General features: G+C 35.4%; 1 protein-coding gene across 3 annotated transcripts in view; it reads left to right on the forward strand.

Moving 5' to 3' along the window:
* Positions 1-20,301, forward strand: part of LOC145680561 (diacylglycerol lipase-beta-like) — a 142,409-nt gene extending 122,108 nt beyond the window's left edge. For all 3 annotated transcript variants that reach the window (XM_081751195.1, XM_081751196.1, XM_081751194.1), the window contains exons 11-15: positions 3,302-3,394; positions 5,073-5,227; positions 5,918-6,052; positions 8,467-8,576; positions 13,875-20,301. In XM_081751195.1, the coding sequence (XP_081607321.1) occupies positions 3,302-3,394; positions 5,073-5,227; positions 5,918-6,052; positions 8,467-8,576; positions 13,875-14,046 (665 nt within the window). In that variant the 3' untranslated portion in view covers positions 14,047-20,301. The remainder of the gene's footprint in view (positions 1-3,301; positions 3,395-5,072; positions 5,228-5,917; positions 6,053-8,466; positions 8,577-13,874) is intronic.
* The last annotated feature ends 566 nt before the right edge of the window (positions 20,302-20,867 follow it).

The raw sequence follows: 20,867 nt of genomic DNA on the forward strand, positions 1-20,867 counted from the left end.
AACACTGTTTTAATACACAAACTTCCAAATGTTTTAACTATTTTTACCAATTATCAGTTTATGCAAAGGCATAGTTAATTTTCTTTATAAGCAGAAATAGTTATGTAAACGTATATAGTATTTCAAGAGGAATACTAAACAGTTTTGACGTGTTATAATATTATTTTTAATTATAGTAGGACTGATTTTAACATACCAATTTTTAAGGAGTTTGGTTTATCAAGCAGGGTCTATTGGTCACGAAAGTCACGAAATCAGAAAACGGTCTTGAAAGTCACGAAATTTAGCTTTTGGGTCACGATTTTTTTTTAACTGCAAATGTAAGTACAGATTGGAATTTTTTTTTCTCTATAAAACATCAGAATTCAACACAAAAAATGTCTATGGTCGGCTTTAGACGCTACCAAATCGCCAGCAAAGTACGTTTGTATCGCATGGATGAAAATTCGGCCTAATTCGCTCTTGAAAATGTTAGGAGATTTTATGATTTGGTAAAGAAAAGGTCACGAAAAAGTCACGAAATTTCATTGTGGAATTTTAGTAGACACCCAGTCAAGACTGTCCATCTGTTGGTCTGTCTGTCAGGGAGGCAAAAAAAATTGAACTACTCGATAGATCACCATCAATTTTGGCCGGGTATACAGGGTCAAAATTTAGGACTCGAGTTCGTTCATGGAGATTCGCCATCCATCCACCGAAAGTGGTGGAAGTAATTTTTTTTTTTTTTTAATGTCCATCATTATGGAGCAAAAACTGTAATAGATAGCAAGAAGCGGTTTACAGCAATCGATAAAGATGTAGATGAAATGTATTTTTGGGACGCTTAAAGGCTCTGTTAAAACCGGTAGTGGTAGAAATCCACCATAATTTCCAGCTTCGGTATTTATGTACATAGTGTAAAAACGATAAGAGAGAGCGAGAAACTGTTTCTTCTGACCAGTTTAACGTTCTAAGAATATATCCTTCTTCTCTCTTAACCCTGTATTCAAACCGGAAGTAAAAGAAATCAAGCACTTCCAAATTTAACGATCGCTGTAGAGTAAACGTGGTAATAGATAGCGAGAAGCTATTTTTTGCAATCAATTAAGCGTCCCAAGAATATATTCAAACTGGAAATAGTAGAAATTAATACCACTTCCGGTTTCAGTATGGAAAAAATTTCACGGTATACAAACCAAACTCTTTCACTTCCCGTACACATGACACTGCTAGTTGTTAATAGGTATGAAAATGTAGTTTTGAATTATGGAAAATACTGATATAACGCGCACGGAAAATTCAGTTCATACATTAAATAAAATACCATAGTAATATATCGGGTTGTTTAGAAAGTATTGAGTCTTCTCAGAGGTCAAAATTGAGAATATATTTATGAAACCACTCATATGCACCATTTTGTTCGATTACCTTCTGCCATTTTCTGGCAACACCATAATCCTGTCGCTATTGAACTTCCGTGATTTTCTGATTTAAAAAAAAATGACACATAGTTTTCATAGACCTCTTTTGAAACTAACTAAACACCATTCACGGAGTTCTGCAGAGACCGAAGCAAATGATAGTCCGGCAGTGCCAGGTCTGGATTATATGATGGATGCATTAAAACGTATCAGCCAAGTCCTCTCACTTTTTGAGAGGTCGCTAAAGACTTATGTGGTCTGCCTTTGTCAGCGCGGTATACAACACCCGTTATGAAAACAAGTTCCAGTCGTTTCTTTCGAATTTCTGAGGGACACGGTGGCTCAGTGGTAGAATGCTTACCTCTGGTCCGAGGGGTCGGCCAGATTCGACCCCTGGCCAAGTAAGCTTGTAGTGGACAACATCGTGGCCCTGGGTTTTCTCGGGGTACTCCGTTTTTTTCTCACTTTCTCATTCCACTAAATTATCCGTCGTCATTCACTTGCTTTAATCATCATCTCCCTTAGCCTAAAGGGCATAACGTGGGACGTTAAACTGAAAGATTATATTTCATTTTTTTCTTCTGAATTGTTAGGGGCATTCGCGCTAATTGTCAACAGTACAGGTCCAATCGTTCTGCTCGGCGGCAACAGCTCGTGGTGCACGATACTCATAGATATTTTTATAAAAAGGCCTTGTGTCCATCTTAAACATAAATTAAACATAACTTTCTTACAAGAAAGAAAGCCAAGTCTTTCCGAAACTGTTACATTTCTCGTTAATTTATAATAAAGAATACAGACAGCCTTGTAAGAAAGTTATGTTTAATTTATGCACGATACTCGTCCAATCCCACAAAACACACAACATAAACTTCGTAGGCGCCATTGTGAGCTTTGCCACAAATTATGGAGCGCCTCCTCGATTTGACTATGACCTTTTTCACATATTGTTGTTGTAGGTTATTCACTCTTCTCCATCCGTGATCAGCCGCCTCACAAATGACTATTTCGTTACGTTTCAGGAGATTCGAGTTTTTTTTTTTTTTTTAAAGCCAGCTTTCTACAAATGGTTTACGATATTGGTTAAGTTTTACCAGAATATCATCTACTTTTGCTGTAATTGGTCGCTCCTCACTGCGTGAACCATCTTGGACATCATTTTCAGAACGAAAGCGACTGAGCCATCTTTTGACTGTTGTTTTTAGTAACATATCTTGTCCATATACAGCACAAATTTCTTCACAGGCCTTCGCACCTTTATGAAAATAAAATTGTAAAATGTATAATAAAGTTTTGCTGAAAGTTCATTCATCTTCACTGCACAATACCTTATGTCTGATTCGAAATTCCCCACTTTCTAGCTTCAACTCTCAGCTGTCAAAAAATGATGTTAGACCTCATCCGCTGCTACTGTCAGATCTTGAGATTGGGACATTAACACAATTTTGTACACAAAAGACTCAATACTTTTTAGACTCCCTGATACGTTTTTCCCATTCACAAGGTAGAAGCAACAATCTTGTTACTAGTAAGGCGATTTAGCAACACAGTATTCAATCAAGTAATTGATCATGCTTCTCCAGATCTTCGTCTACATTCATATGTGAAATTTCTGCGGAGAACCGGTATATTCTTTTCTTTCTCAATCTAGTGTAATAATCATCTGTATCTTCGAATCTGTGGAGAGATGGACGTGTGATTACAGGAACTTTCCTAATCAGAATAACGAATACTATCATGTATCAACACATTTAATATTCTTGTCATGTACTAGGTTCAATGCTACCATCTCTTACTGTTATATTAACATTTGTATAAACCAACGATTTATATATAATTTCTGAATGTTAATTTTTTACAACTTTTTAGTTGATCTATAATGTTTATTTTTTACTTGACAGGTCATAGTTTAGGGGCTGGCGTAGCCACTTTGTTATCTTTAATGCTTCGACCAACATATCCAAAATTAAGATGTTATGCTTTCTCACCACCAGGTAAGATACGTTTGAGTCTTCTAGTATGTTTTTAATATGAGGGTGAAAAGAATTTTCTTTAAAAAAATTTAAAAAAAGAATTGATTTACACTATGTATTGAATTTTCTTTTTCAGTAACACGAAATTCTCAGAAGCTCCGCGTACCCTATGGCTAACACTCTCCTCTTTGGTGCGAGCAATCCCGGTTTCGCTTCCCGGTGGGGACATTTGGTCAAAAAAATGTAAAAGATTTTTCAGGTCATCCGTCCTGAGTAAGGTTTTCCTGGGTTTTCCTAATTCACACCAGGCAAATGCTGGGATGGTATGTAACATATAGGTCCTAAGCCGTTTCCTTCCGTCCTTCAGTTTTTTTTCTTTCTTCCCTTTCCTCGGATAGTGTGATCAGCGAGGAACGTCATTCCTGAAAACGTGACGGGCTAACATGGCCATAGATGCCGAAAGCCCAGAAAGCTAATTCCTAAATCCTAACACGAAATTCTAAATTTACGTAAAAATTTTGGATCTTTTAGTGAAGTCATTGACTCATAGTAATTCTTCTTATGTTTCAAGTTTCTTTTATGTCCTCAGAAAAAGTGATGACACAGAAACTAACTAGTAGAGCGTCACCTCTAGTCCGAGTGGATCCTCGTTCATTGCAAGGTCATGTGAGTGTATGTTGTATAACATGGCGTCAGTGGATTCTCTCGTTTCCTCCTAAATTATCTTTCTGCCAATACTTTCACAATCAATCACTGCCATTAATCCTATGTCTTGCTTATCCTACACGGTATAAATGTGCGACTTAAAATGAAATTTAATTTCAATTCAATATCAAGTTAAACATTGCAAAAATTCTGAATTTGCAACGTCTGTTTCGGATCTTGAGATGCGGTTCCAATGATAGTCTGTATACAAAATCACTTCCCTTTTAAGTCTTAAATCGAATAACGTGCGCTTTGTTTTGTCCATTATTTTGCCCTTTTCAGGAACATTTATGTCCTTTTCACTGAATCACATTCCAATTACCGATACTTATTAACATAAAAGACAACTGTAAATGTGAGTTTTCCACTGTTGGTGTAGCATGTTATTGATAACATTTTCAATAATATGCTCAATATTTACTCTTATTAGAAACTACAGTAGAAGAGCGTTATGGTAGACAAATACCGCATTCGTAAGTTTTCTTGGGGTTCATCCGTTTCCTCCCATTTTCTTCATTTCACCATTTAATTCATTATTATCAGCACCGTCTCCCTTAGCCTCGATGCATAAACGTGGGACGTTAAACTAGATATTTCATTTTATAGTAAGATAACTTATCACTCATAGTAAAATATGATATAATAAAGTGTTGTATCGTCGGGTTCTTGTTAGTATATTCGCGATTGACTTTTCCTTTATAAGTTTGGGATGCTTCTTATATTTGTGTCCGCTTTATATTCAGAAATATACAATATTTATGTCATATTCCTCTATTTAGAAACCTGTTGTTGTAAATAATTAATAATTATGGTAATATTATTTTCATCGTTTGCCGGTAACAGAGCGGTCTCGTTCAATTCTCAAAACGCTTTTTTCTTAATATTCCATTGGCTAAATTTAACATTAAGTAACATGTATTCCGTAATAGTATTTATTTATTTTTTTTTTTTAAATATAAAGGAAAAGAACTTAGTCATTTTCTCATTAATGTAGGTGGTCTTCTGAGTCGTGATGCTGCGTACGTTACGGAGGAATTTACGTTTTCTTTGGTGCTTGGAGATGACCTAGTAGCTCGCCTTGGAGTAGATACAATTGAAAATCTCAGGACGAGAGTTATATCAGTCATTCAAACCTGCAATCAACCAAAGGTAACTATGTTTTTACTTTCTTTCAATGATGGCACTGTTCATCTTTACATTAAGGAAAGTTTTGGGTACCTCCCATTCTCTTAATAATGTGACTCTGTAGGTGAAGTGTTTTTTTATAGGCAAGCTTCAATCTGATTTCTTTAAATTACGCAATATTTAAAATATATGATTTCTAATAGAGAAATCGAGGATCGAATTTTGCGTAAGCAGGTTTTTCTCTCAAGTAAGACTAGCCTCAATTTTCGCTAGGGCATCCATTAGGATAATCCCGTGATTTCTTTTTCTGTTCGTTCCTGTCTTTTTATTGTTCACTTCATGATGTTGACTTTCCGACCTTTTGAAGTCTCCTTCGAGAATTCTTTAATTATATGACTTCAATATAGTAGATTTGAAAAATGATGTGAATTTACCATAAGTCGAAAATGCTTGAATAAAAAATGAAACAATTACATTTTTTAAATTACACAAATGTTAGAGAATTTGTACTCTTCTGAGAACAATGATAGATTAGAACCTCTATACCCACTTAAATCTGTTTCCTACGATAAGAGTGCATTTAGTACATGAGTGTTGAGTTTGTGTGTGTGTCAGTACAAAATGACAAAAATTTCAGGAAATGTTCTTGAATTAGATATGTTCATGTAACCCGATGTGGTACGGAGAAAATAAATCATATTTTTATTATTTCAGTATCGTATCCTAGTAACTGGTTGTGGCTATGCCTTCTTCGGTGTTCCATCCAAGGACTTGGAATCGGCAGTAACTACAGCAAACCCCTCTCCTGCAGCTGAAAGACCATTAATGATAGCGACGCCGTCTTCATATGTAAGTAGCAACAATCATAGTTAAGTAACGAACAGCAATAAAATATAGGATGGTTTGAATTGAACTAAATTCGATTCTGAAAAATAAAATCACAAACGTTAAAGTTCCACAGTGTATTCTGAAATCTAAAAATGATAGTAATCAATGCCAGTAAATGTGGTGGAGATGACACCGAATTTCACCCCACCATATAAATTACTTATCTTACAGCATGAATTACTTTATCGCATCTTCTCAAACTTCATCCAAGCGTGCTGCATTGACAGGTGTTGCACTTTCTTCTCTGTTCCGATCTCAGGAGCTATTATATCCAACGGATGGATTTTCTTCGCAAGCGAGTTGGAACGAAGCCAACATAAAGAGAATTCCATTATAGAGTATTAATCCTATTTTGGACAACGGTCAGACGTCGTCGCTCAACAATCGCCGAAATGAAGTGATCCTGGTACGCTTGCGGTAATCCGCATTTTTATCTCACACATTACTATTTAGTAGATGACATTACAGTCCATATTATGAAAACTGAATCGTCTCATAGTACCCAGATCTCAGAGATGCTTTAGGACTATCAAATATGTAATATTAGTAAAATTTTGGGTAATGCATTGATTTTAGGACCAAATTCTCGCTTTTATTTGTGATTTTTACGTTTAACGTGTCAATGTGAGATTGAAATAATTCTCTGAAGCTTGCTTGTTCAAATTTGTGAATTTGAAATGAAAGCTTTAAGTTTTACGTCCCACGGTTATGCCGGTTAGGCTAAAGGAGACGGTGATGATGAGAGATGAGTGAAATGGTGGAATGAATTAAGTGGGAGGAAACGGGAGAACTCTGAGAAAACCCACGAGCACAGTGTTTGTCTACCACAAAGTCCACACTGCGCGAGCTGGGATCGAACCAGGGACCCCAAGCACCGGAGGTGAACGCTCTACCACTGAGCCACCGCGCCCCCCTTTGTGAATTTGATTTCTAATATAATTATTAAAATGTGCTCTTAAGAACATTTTTATAAAACTCAGAATCTTGCCTTGTACCTCTAGCTTCCATTCAGGTTTGTCATTATTTTCACAATATTTCGATCCCCTCTTAAATCATCCTCAAGCACAGATGTGATGCTAGCCGAGATGTATTTTTTTGATTACATTATATCTTTTCAAAACATTCAAACAGAAAAATTGCCACCAAGTGTTCCACGGTAGACGTCTCTAATTCTATTCACCATTGATTAATTTTTGTGCAAACAAACCTGTTTTATTATTATTATTATTATTATTATTATTATTATTATTATTATTATTATTATTATTATTATTATTATTATTATTAATTTTTTTTTCTTTTAAATCCAGCACTGTAAGTTATTTAAACCTATTTATGGGTTTGGAAAATAATGGAATAAATGTCACTTGCTCTTTATGCACTCAGTGCTGAAAATATTAGTTGAGTAATTTTTACGTTTAAACCACTTTTATACAACATTCACATTTGATCCTTACTCCTTTGTTACTACAATTAAGTCTTCTTTTTGATCTTAACATTAACACTATTGATTTTTGTTTTAGCTTTGTAGTTAAGTATAATAGTTGCACTAAATATAATTTCTTTACTATTTTCTTCCCGAAAACACCTTTTCAAATTGAGACTTCCGTACTGGTTATAAAGATCAACATTGCCACTTCCATATTATTTGTTTCTTGTGTAATAATAATAATAATAATAAAATTGTGTTCATTACCTGTTCAAAAATTTACTATTTACATTATTTACACTTTTAAAATGATAACAAAATAAAAATTACTTACATTAAGTTGAAGTTAATTAGTTGATTACATTGTTCTACCTATGATCCAGGTACCCACTATCGAAGAAGACTGCCTTGCCTTAATTTTAATAATGTCTTAATTTTACCAAAGCGATGCAACGTCAGTGACACACTAAACATAGAAAGGCACCAATTTTTATATATTAAAATCTCGCAATCATTAATGATAGAAAACTTATTCAAGCTCAGATATAATCAATATTGCAGATGTTATGTAATCCATAATCTGTATTACATTTAAGCAGTCGCAACAAACAAAATATGCATATTCCACTTAAAATAATAATGTAATGTATCATAACTATTTTCAAATGCTAAGCAAAATTATTTGTCCATCACAACGACAGAATTTTTTATTCTGTAATATTGAACTGACGTTTTTCTAACTTAGATATTTCAGTATTATCAAAAAAAAAAAAAAAAAAAAAAAACATATTACAGTATCTGAAACACCTTATATAACAGTATTTAATCAATTCTACATTGTAACATTTGATTCCTCTGTGTCATCATTGTAATGAAACATAGGTTTGTTACATTACCTATTACATCAGAAGGAGTTTGACCACTGTTTTCATATTTTGTTTTTTAGGAAAGTTTTGTATTGGAAAAGAATGTAGCTGCCAGGAGGTACTCATCTGTTCGCTTATTTCCACCTGGGAAGATTCTTCATATAGATAGGAAAAAGGATGAGTTTTCAAGGTAGGTAAATTTATTATATATCCAACAGTTATGCGAAACAGTTAAAAATAATGAATTTATATTATATAGAAACGGTACACTATCTACCAAAATGTCACTGGTCAATCTGCTAGGACATCACCGTAAGGAATTCAGAGCAATCTGCAGGACGCCAGTCATTTGTTTCGGTGCAGAAGGCATTATCAGTGATTATGCGTCAGGCGAGAAGTCAGTTTGACTGAGAATAGCGCACAGACAAGAACTTAGTGAGTTCGATAGGGGAGTCATCATCAGCTGTCATATTGCGGGTTTGTCGAATCGTGCCATTAGTGCCCAATTACGCCATCCAAAATCAACGGTGGGTGATGTAATCCTGAAATGGAAACGTCACGGTGTCACCAATGTCCCTAAACGGCCTGGACAACCCAAGAAATCGGCGGACAGGGACCGGAGAGTGCTGAAACGAGCAGTATCCAGCAATCACCGTCAAACTGCATTTGCCATCCAGCACGAGTTCCACATTGCATCGGGGCATCAGTTTTGCTGTACACTGTCAGAACAGAACTGCAAGCACTTGGTTTCCATGGTAGAGCAACTGCCCACAAGCCACCCATCACTCCAACAAACAAAGCCAAGAAGTTGGCATGGTGTAAGACTCATCGAAATTGGACCCTAGACCAATGGAAACATGTGTTATGGAGTGATGAATCACGCTACACGTGTTTCATGTCAGATAGTCGGGTGTGGGTGTGGCGACAACCCGGAGAACGCTTCTTACCAGACTGCATTGTGCCAACAGTGAAATTTAGTTGTGGTGGTGGTGTAATAGTATGAGGTGCATTTTGTTGTTTCAGCCTAGGCCCGCTTGTTGTTGTGCCTAGTAACGTGACGAGTGCAAATTATCTGGACATTTTGGACAATTCAGTACTTCCCACATTGTGAAAATTCTTTGGAATTGACCCATGTTATTATTAGGATAATAATGTCCCTTGTCAATATTATGTCGTGGTTTGACGAGAACAATGTGCAACGACTCCAGTGGCTTGCTCAATCGCCTGATTTGTAAATTCAACTCGTGTAAATTCACCTGCCGCACTGGGAACCGCCTTCCAGGAGGAGTGGGCTGTCATCCCACCTGATACCTATCAGCAACTGGTGGAAAGCCTTCCTCGGAGGATACATGCTGTGATCTAGGCCAAAGGAGGCCCTACGCGATATTAGGTACGTCATGATTTGCTTCATTTCGAAAGTTGTGGGGTGACCGGTGACTTTTTGGTAGATACTGTACTTGGGTACAGTCTTGTGTAAAATTCTTGCATCACTTGCATCATGAGTGAGTTACTTAACGTAGTCATGTAGCTGTTTCGTGTAAAATACAAAAAAAAATCAAAGCGCAAGTTTTATTATTATTATTATTATTACAAGAGCAAAATACATGTTATGAATAAAATACACAACTCACAGCTAGTGCATCTTTATAATCTAATTTTCTGTGCATTCCAGAAATAAAAACTGCAAGCTGACATCGTTCGTACTTTGTTGTTGACCCCTATATTTTCCATACAGGCATCCAACTATTATCTTGTTAGTATTACATATTGCATCTCGAATACTTTCCCGCATATACCCCTCTTATTCTTAGTTATATCACAATTAACGTCACACAGTTATTATCACTACATTTCATTGAAATTGTTTCCACACTAAAATACTGTTATCATTATTTTCCTGTTTACCTATTAATGTTGTTTATTTGTTAGGACCACGCAGTGAGATTTATAAGATTATATTGATAGTACGTCCGTCTGTTACTCCGCACGATAACTCTTGGACATATGCTGTTTTTTTTTAAATTCTGTTTTTTGCAAAAGATAGGTACAGCGATCATCTCAGCCGATGGAGTAAATCCGTTAAAGGATAACGACGATTTTATAGCGGCCATATATATCATTTATTCCATACATGCAAGCAAGTTGTAGTTTTTTGAAGTTGATAGCCAGAGCAGTTATCTCGGCATAGTTCGTTAATAAAGTCAGTCCGTTAACGATTAAAAGATAATAACGACTTTAACGATAGCTGTGTATAGCCCATATCCCATACATCTAAGCGAACTTTAGAATTATGTTTTTTGTAATAGACAACTAGAGCTATTACTCTGGCCAAGTTCATTAATGGAGTTGAGTTGAGTTGAGTTGATTGTGAATTTAACGTCCTTTTCAGCAGCGAAGGCTGTATGAGATGGGGGTTCGTTAATGAAATCAATCGGTAACATCTTAACGGGTAACGGTGACTATTCATATTCCATAACTAATTAATTAACTAACTCTATTTGTAACGTCCTGGGCGAGGTAACACCATCTATAAATGTAATGTATATTGGAACCACCATTTAAAATGTAATGATTAATTTATATTATACATATATTTTTACGTTACATTAGCCCACAGTCCGTGTAAGTTTTAAAAACATATCAAAATGATCCAATCACATTAAATCAGGCACGACAAATTATATCACTATTACCTTTATTCTCCAAACTCTAATAATTATAGTTTTCTTTTTTCGGTTGTCATAGCAACGTTTTAAACAAGCATCTATCTACTGTTACGATAACTATAAATGCAGATTACACCTATAAAACCAACATATAATTTAACTATCGAGAATAAAACTTATTTCTTTCTATTTAGAATCAACAACATATATATTCTTTTCTTCTTCTTCTTCTTCTTCTACACGACAGATTTTGTACTTTTATGCACCGTTGCCCAAAATCAAGATATAAAAATAGAAGAAATTACAAAATAGATATTCAATATCGTTGTATATTGCCTATGGAAATTCAATGCCACCCATTATCTTGCACCTTTGCTCTTTCATGGTCATCTTTAACTTGGGGAAATCGGAAAAAATCAGTATTCGATAAATCTAGAAATGTGGTGGATCATTTAGCTCCGTTGCGGAGTGCTTAGCGAAGTGTTGCAGTACAGAAAATGCTCTGACGTTTTGTTTGTGGGTCATTCTGTAAACACCAGGTTTGATCTTTCGTCACTATGCGCTTTAAGAAGTTGTCCTGTACTGCAGTAGCTACGAAATCTTCTCAGCACTCTTCCATATTGGGGGTTTTGTTGTAATGTCGAAATGCAAGGCGTTTTTTGCTAAACAAGCACACAGTTTCCTCATTTTCAGGTGCTGGCTTAAAATTAACCTGCAGCTTTCTTTGCTTATCTGAAGCATGCTTGACAGTTGCTATGTGTTTACACATCTATCAGCTCTCACCAGCGCACGATGATTGTCCACAGTTTGCTCATTCTTTGACGTTCAAGGACGTTCCAACCTTCGATCATCCTCAGCACTTTCGCGTCCAAATTTGGAAAGTTGTGCCATTAATAAACCTGGGTTCTTGATAAGGCTGCATCGCCATACAGTGTCCGTATAATCTTCAACCTTTCGGTAAAAGTTTTGTTCAATCTGCAACAAACCTTAATGTTAGAACGTTGTTCTATTTCGATGCATGTGTTTTGTACGAGGATACTCAGATACAAACTACACGAAACCAGTTTTAACAGGCACTAATGAGAAACATACCTATAGATCAGTGTCACTCTACGGTAACATTTTTAAAGGGGTTGGCTGTATTTTAATAGTTGGGTTTCTTTATGGGCACGCCTTCTATTTAAATGCCCCTCTCTTCGTGGAAATTAAATTGTGTTATATATAATCTAAAGTTTAATCCGTGCAAACTCATTTTGAAAAAGCAAAGAAATCAGTAAAATCACATAATTAAAATTCAAGTTCATTTCAAAGAAAACAAAAGTAATTTCCCATATAAACCAACAGACCTAAAAAATAAAAGGTATTCAATACCGTTAACCTCAAGTATCACGCAATATTTGATAGTTCATAGTGTGAGTTCTCTCTTTTTACCTTTATAGAAGTATGTTCCTTTCTCATAAAGCTTCCGCACTGTTCTGTCTTTTGGATTAATGGAACATGTTCTTCACTGAAGCAAAACCGGGATGGTACGACGGTGATTCAGAAAGTAATGCCTCCGAGATTATAACATTTATTTGTGTTTGACAGATAGCACCGATACTCAAATATCAGTAGAAACCTTGCAATATTAGCTGCAAATGGTGACATTATTTTTCAACATAGTTCCCATTATGGGCAACACACGTATGCCAACGCGAAATAAGGTTTTATATGCCGCCGGCGAAGAATTGTGGTGGCTGCTGGCGACCCATTGCCGAACTGCTGCTTCCACCTCCGCGTCGCAACTGTGGTCTTGGCCCTTAAGGTAATCCTTAAGTTTGGGGAAGAGCCAAACGTCGCAGAGCGCAAGATCCGGACTATAGGCAAGATGAGGCAGAATGTCAGCAACATTTTGCCAGCAGATGGACAACTTTGATTTTTTTTTTCGGAGGAGAGGACTTGTGGCGGTACTCCATCGACTGACGCTTCGTTTCCGGGTTGTAATGGTCCATCTGCGACTCGTTAGCGGTGATTAAGGTTGGTGTAAAGGGACAAGTTTTGCCAATAGATGTCACTACAGTCTTCGTATCTCTCTCATGTATTTTTTACCTTTCACAAAAATTCGCGATTTCTCTTATAAATTTCAACTTTCAGACTTCAAACTTCGAGAGAAGGAACTTCATAACCTATCGAAGGCAACAATCCGTGCCGATTTTTTATTTGTAATTTTCTTCATTGTTGAAATAGCTTGATTGTTGAAATGGATATCCTAACCTTTAACAATGGAACTGTTTCAACAATGAAGAAAATTATAAATAAAAAATCGGCACGAATTGTTGCCTTCGATAGGTTATGAAGTTTCTCCTCTAGAAATTTGAAGTCTCTAGGTTGAAATTTGTAAGAGAAATTGTAAATTTTTGTGAAAGGTAAAAAATACACGAGAGAGATATGAAGACCGTAGTGACATCTATCAGCAAAACTTGTCCCTTTACACCAACCTTAATGTTCCTGGGCGCAAACCTTCCACAGTTAGAAAGTCAATGACAGCCCACTGTTTCAGTTGGAAGTAACCACTGGATGCCATGGATTGCTCCATTACTCTGGAACGAGAAGAGATAGGAGATGAAACAAATGACATTCTATAGCTTAAACATCAGTGTATTAATGATAAACAGTTCAGAATATTTGCAGTACTATTGGCCACGTAGTGGGCTTGGAGGCATTACTTTCTAAATCACTTTCGTATATACCAACCATTAAGCTGTAACTGTATTGAAATATGAGAAGACTGTGCTAATCTAAATTAAGATCACTGTTACTATCTTATTTTGAATATTTTTCAGATTAAGAAGCGGAAAGCGCTTTGAGGCCAGATGGACGCCTGTTGAATTTTTTGATGAAATTCTTGTCTCTCCACGAATGATGACTGACCATTTTCCAGATCATATGCAAGCAGCCATGGAGGCGTTGCTAGAAGACGAAGAAGACGTTATAATTACTACCAATATATCGTAGGTAAAATATAAAAGCAGTACCATTTTGGAAATTACCGTGTACTGTAGGTAATAATGTGGAATGTGTTAGTTACTGCTTGTTTCAAGTCAGTAAACCGTGCCAAAATAATTATGAAATACCGTTACGTAAGAGTATTGAGGGTCACAGTTTTACTGTTGTAAAAGCGTAGAAAGAAGTTAAAACATCGTGGTTGTCTTTTATATGCTGTTCTACTGTTTAAGTGGAAGCTTTAGTATGGAGAAGAGGTGTGTTAGTAGAAGCAAGTCAGAGCGAGAAGACATATCAGCATTTACTCATACATACTTTAGTACTTTTCAGAAAGTAATACAGCGTAAGAGTTGATTACTGTTTTTATGTAATAATTCAAATGTGATTGTTTCTATCTCAATTTTATGGAAATTTTAAATATCATGTCACATATGTATTTATGAAGAGTGACTTGTATGTGAACTCAAAAGAAGGATAAAAAATTGTAGAACATAGAATATGTGAAGTTTGGTGAGACAGTATATAATAGATAAATATATTTTTAATTTAAAGTTGCCAGATCGATTTTCTCGGTGCAGGTGCATTTTTGAAACTTCATAGATCTTATGGGTGCCATCGATTTTTCTAATTGATTCAGAAATAACATGAAGAATGTAATTTCGATCATTGGCTTGATAGCTTTAAGTTTTTTTTAACAAAAGAAGTCCAGTAATCTAGAGATAGTGATCGAAATCGATCGGTGACGCCGAGCCATTTGTCATGTTTCAGATTCGAATTGGCTAGACTGTTGTGTAGTTATCATTCAGGCTGAATGGAAAGAGGTGATATGTATTTAAAAACCACAGATATATATTTAGAAACACATACTTAAATTATAATCTGGTAACGATCATCCTTGCGATTAATTTTGCAGAATTACATATGTGATATTAAATGGAAGGTTTTATTCTTTATACGTATGAGTGATTTTTAAATTATTTGTACTCTGAATTCGAATAAGAAAAACTGACTGTTTTTCTGGTGGCTCATTTGGTTAAGGCAGCTGTCTGAGGTATGTAGGTCAGTTTGCCACCAATTTTAGAACTGGATCAACTTCAGTCTAATAGTAATTAGCCAATAGAATTTCGCAGTAATTGTACACTGTGTTAAATGCACTATTGTATCTTTTTGTTTGGATTTTATAGTTGCAACGAGAGTTTCATTCTCTGTATTGTAAACTTTATATATAGTCAAATTATATAAATTCTGAAGCATTTTATATAGAGGTATAATCCAGCACATGATACATGTGACTGTAACAAAGAATCCTCACTTTATCCTAAATAAGAATTCAAAATTGTAATACAATTTGTGAAATTGTAATCTATTATGTGACAAATCAACTTTTTATCCGAAGCGTATTTTTCGATAACAATACGCAAATACCTCACTAAGGGTGTAAATTGGGAGCAAATGTGAGGCGAAGAAAGACTAATATAAGGGATAGAAAATTTTACTTTACTGGCTGTTGTTCACAAATGTGGGTAGCTATTGAGAAATGGTAGAAGCAACCTATTTTTTCTTACATCATATCTTCAAGAGATGCAGGTTCAAAGAATAAATAGATGCGACTGGTGCGAGAAGCTAACCAGGGACTTTTGCCGACGTGCGTTAACTACTACGTAACCGTATCACGACTCCTTTTATGTTTGAACAATCTAATGTGTGTATATTAATATTAATGAGTAGCTATTATAGTTGAAGAGTGAAGATGTGTACAGCTGTTGGTCTGCGTAACATACTGATTAGCACACCGCTACTGTTAAGAGGGAAACCGAAATTCGATTCCCGACTCAAGAGCTTCCACTGGGCTTTATCATTAACGTACGTGTGGTGCGAGAGACTCAGGTTTGATTCCCGGTGGGGGCTGCTTGAAAAGAGACGATAAGCAAGATTTCCGGCCCAGTCGCGTTTATTCATTCACGGAATTTTTATTGGTAGATAAAATTTAAAGACTGATAATGCTTGATTGTTCTCTCAACGAGGCAGAAATATTTTAAAACGTGAAAGAAGAAAATTTTATTATGGACGAGGTGTTCGTAAAGATATTTTAATGTAGATAAAATATATTAAATCAATAACTTTCGTTAATGAAGGTGTGGCAAAAATTCTGGTGACAAACTGTCCTCATCTCATAAAAAACCGTGGCAAAAATCCGGGCCTCAGCAAACTGAAGACTGTGGTTTGAGTTTCTGTCAGTCTAGTATTGTCCAATTTATTTAAGCGTGTCAAATGGCTCGACGCCAGCCTGTAGTTGAGTGTTCCTTATTCATACAAATTACAAAATTAATTTCTCAGGAATAATCTGGTGTCTTCTCTGCTTAAAATCAGGAGGTGGGGAGCGAAACTGGGATTATATTTTTAAAAAGACTATTGGCCATATGCACCAACGAAGGTAACTGTTGAACGAGGGTCATAACCAAGCTCGGTGAAAATGTATGTTGTACCAACAACATTCAGGGTTAAGTCTCGGTTAAATGGTGGATAAACTTGGTTTTAGCTTGAACGGCCGAATTTGGTGGTTTAAACTTCGTTGACCCAAGTCAGTCTGTTTATACATTCAATAATGTCTTTTCCACTAATGAAATTACATTTCTCGTGTTCGGAAAAATTGTTTGTTCGTGGTTTCATTAGTTTTCCATCACAATTACGATCACTGAAATTAGTCTACTCACAATTCAATGCACACAATCTCGAAAGTCGAAAAGTCCGGCACGCGGTATGCTTTCTTCATTTGTTGCTTTGTTAAACGAAGATTAGAGACAAAAGACAACCAATCAAAGTCGATTTTGCAAATTGACCAAAGTTTATTTAAACGAGATGTATTGAAGACTTTCAATGGTGCAACAAAAGTCCTGGAACCACGTTTAGACTTGAAAGTTTAATGTTAAACGCGTTTGAGTGAACACTCGTTTAAACTTCGTTGGTGCACACGGCTGTATGTTAGTTAAGTTATACAGGAACAAGGATTGAAGATGTCCATGTCCACTTGGCTAGTTGTCAGTGCTTTCTTTATTGTTTTGAAGTTACAGAATCTATAATGCAGCAGGGTGTGTGAACTTAATTATATCTTTAAGAGTCAGTATTTGTTTTCTTATTATTTTACAGTGAAAGAATTTTATATGAATCTTTTTCGTTTAGTTAAGAGAGGGAAAAATAATTGAACAGAATTCATCTTTACAGTATAACAAAATATTTTGTGTTATGTATATTAATGTTTAAAAAAAAGTATAAAAAAAGTACAGCTGTGATAGATAGATATATAAGTATGTGTGTTGTGATGTGGAGAATGTATGTTGTGTGTGTTTGTATACATATATGTATCATAAGGATGCGCTTCTGGTGTAGTCAAAACTTCTGTGAATGAAAAATTTTCGAGAGTAATAAACGTAATTTGAATTGCAATTGCAAACCATTCTTTTAGCTGGAAGTCTGCAAAATGAATTAACAAGTTCCATGCAAGTACCAGGACAATACTTTAATATTGCTATCAGCCTTGATATCTAGGGTAATTAGCTTCTATTTAACATGGGCCATACACACTTTTCATTATATATGTCGGCTGTATGAAGTTTTTTAATGGCACAATAGTTCGATGTAAAAAGACAGATACATTAATGCACTTGTGCAGATGGAAACTTCATGGGCATATTAAAGTTATAATGTGTTATATTAATAATCGAGGACTTCGTAAGAAAATCAATTATAATATAATCAAAAGCCCGTGAGATCAGAATTACTTTCGCGTTGTACTGTAATGTACGTAAGTTTCCTCCTGAATTAATACTGTAATGTTCATATCACGTGCCTCAATGAGGCGGGTACATTTTATATCGTACAAGCGCGCAATTATTTTTTTGTTAGTTAATCACCATATAGGCGACTATTTGTGAAAATAATTTAAAAGTAACTGACAGTTGGAACTTTTATTAGTGTGAGTCAAATTGTTTTTGAAGTGTGACACCTACAATTGTCACAAGTAAGTTAATTGGTAAAATTAAAATTAATTTTATAAGGATCCACCGTTATTGTTTTTACAGCTAAAACAGACAAGTGCTAAGAGTAAGTAAATTCTTCGATTTGATGTAGTCCACACAGATGACCTGAATCGAACCATGGAGTCCTAATACCGCACTTGAGCATTTTACAATTGTGTTACCGTACTCCCAATTTAATTGGCAGCTATTTGCGAAGCCCCATCCTTTTTGCTGTAGTTTCTGACGATGAACCCGTGTAATTCAAAATCTTGGTGTTCCCATTTACTGTATGTATTCCAATAGCTATCATGTGGATATCTAAGATTTTGATTTTCATATACCTACACTGAAATCTGTTTGCTTCTAGCTGTATATGACTTAATTTGCTATTGTAATTGATTCACACTATTTTCTGATAGTCTTGCTTTCAGATTTTACTGACTGTCTCATCTGCGTTCACGTCGTATATAATATTTTTAAGTTCACCTGTTGTATGCTTTTTCAATCTAAGATTACAATCTGTGGAACCAGTAAGACTAAGCAGGTAGCTAGTATCAAGATTAATCTAAAACCAATACCATTTCTCAGACTGTTCTTGCCAATTCTTCGTTCCCGTCAAGAGATGTAGAAAACATCAGGATTCCTCCCACTACTGCTACTATTACTCAGGTTCCTGCCTATCGAAATTCTTATAAAAAAAAACAGAGAAAATGTCTGCCAGCAGAGAATGATTTGAGATATTTTGTCCTCTTTCCAAAATAAAAAAGAATCTCTTCTGTTGGAAACCAAACAAAATCTATAATATATGAATTCTAACTACGATTATCTACTCTCGTAATCAACTAACTCGTGGCCAATTCAATAAATTATAGGAAAATTAAGAGATTACATGGTGGCGTAGCCAGAAACAGGAGGAAGTAATGCCGTATCGAAAAGTAACGCGCACACACACACACACACACACACACACATATATATATATATAAGCAGTACGTGACATTATATAGCATTGCATGTACTGGCTTAGGAAGATCAGAAATATAACGTTGAAACCAAATACAGTTTTCTTTTGCTACACTATATCGAAATACTAATGAAACTAGCTGATAGATAAAAGGAACTACTAAACTAAACTCCCTTTCGCTACAGCCTATCGAGAGCAACGGCCGGCTAGGTCGACTGGGTCAGCGCATCTGCTCCTAAGAGTCATTAATTCTTGGTTTCTGGACCAGAGTTCAATACCTCTTAATTCAGGTATCTCTCCGATTACCTCATGATGCTGGGTCAAGATCAGAAAATGTTAATGCTTCGACGGGAAGTAAAAAGAGAAAGTACACACACCGAAGTCACGCGCATTAACAATTCGTATAAGCAAAAATTCAATAATACTTAAAGAAAATTAACTTCAACATTCGCTTTCTTTTTAATGTTCTTTACTCGCATCCGCAAATGGTAAATGTTGATGCATATGCTAACAAGAAAGAGCTCAATTACTGTAATATTGTATGTAGTAAATATAGAGCGTCTGGTTTTTTTTTTTAAACATGACTGTACAATACTTCTTTTTGTGATAAATTATTTTATAAAGTCGTAACATCGGGGATCGCAAGTAGAACGTACTGCATGTATACAGAATCCATTTTCGATATCACTGTATTAAAGACAGGGATTTGAAGGGTGAAGTCACACTATCTACGCCACTGAGGTTAGACCTTACATTATAGTAAACTTTGCACTGAACATAGAAAATATTTTTAAAGAAAAAAAGAAAAGAAAAGGCTGAAATTGCATTTGCAGAATGTCTGATACATTGAAGCGTAATCCCACATATGATAATATTACATTGGCTTTAATGTGTTTTAATATATTACATACAGAATAATTCTGTAATAAAGTAGAGTATGATACTCCACATGTATGAATTTCTCCATATTGTTTTGATACCTTTCAAGAACAATACGGTTGTTCTTCTGTTAAATGTGATATTCGTTATTAATACAACGTTTGCGTAAAGAATAGTAAGATTTTTGTTGTGTATGTATATAAAACTTTTTTCTAGCAATGGTTATTAGATATTGTACTTACGTTCTCTTTATGTATAGGTAAACATTACATATGTATGCCATGACAGGGTCGTAATGTCAACAGTTGGTATGTTTGTATATATTTAGTTCCTTTTAGTTTATATACATATTTGTGCCTATATACATAATCCTATGTATATTTATGTTTATAAAAATATTAAGATGAAGATTGTGTTTTGTTTGAAGTTTATTTTTATTACATATCAGCAATAAGGGATGAATAAGTCAATCGATTCTCCATTCCTTCTTAGAAACATAATAACGTGGAAATATATTTTAACTCACAAACGCCCAAGACCAGTTTTATTCGTTAGCAACTGCATTGAACAATACCGTGTTACATCGAAAACCTGAGAAGAAAACTGAACGAAATTCGTACAACAAGAGAACGGGTAGTGTGCCTGAAGGGAAACAACGGGGGTTTGGCTAAATGAATGATAAAGCCCATGTAACGTAGTGAAAAATAAAGTGGGTCACTGGTGGCACAAGGGGCGTTTGTGGGTTAAATCGGAAGCTCTGCCGGACGATAAAAATGCAACATGAAGAAGTACGTATCCGATTGACTCCACATTTCCAGAATGTATTGAGGATGGAAAAATGAACAATACAAATGTATATAGAATTTGTAGGACAGCTTCGCGACGCATCATATGTATTAGCCACATCTGGAACCGAGCCAGGCCAGAGAGCTACTGAGTATCGGAGTGACAAGTGTGTGTGTGGACAGTCGAAT

The sequence above is a fragment of the Thermobia domestica genome, chromosome 3 (assembly GCF_964235325.1).
Source record: "Thermobia domestica chromosome 3, izTheDome1.hap1.1, whole genome shotgun sequence".
Lineage (NCBI taxonomy): Eukaryota > Metazoa > Arthropoda > Insecta > Zygentoma > Lepismatidae > Thermobia > Thermobia domestica.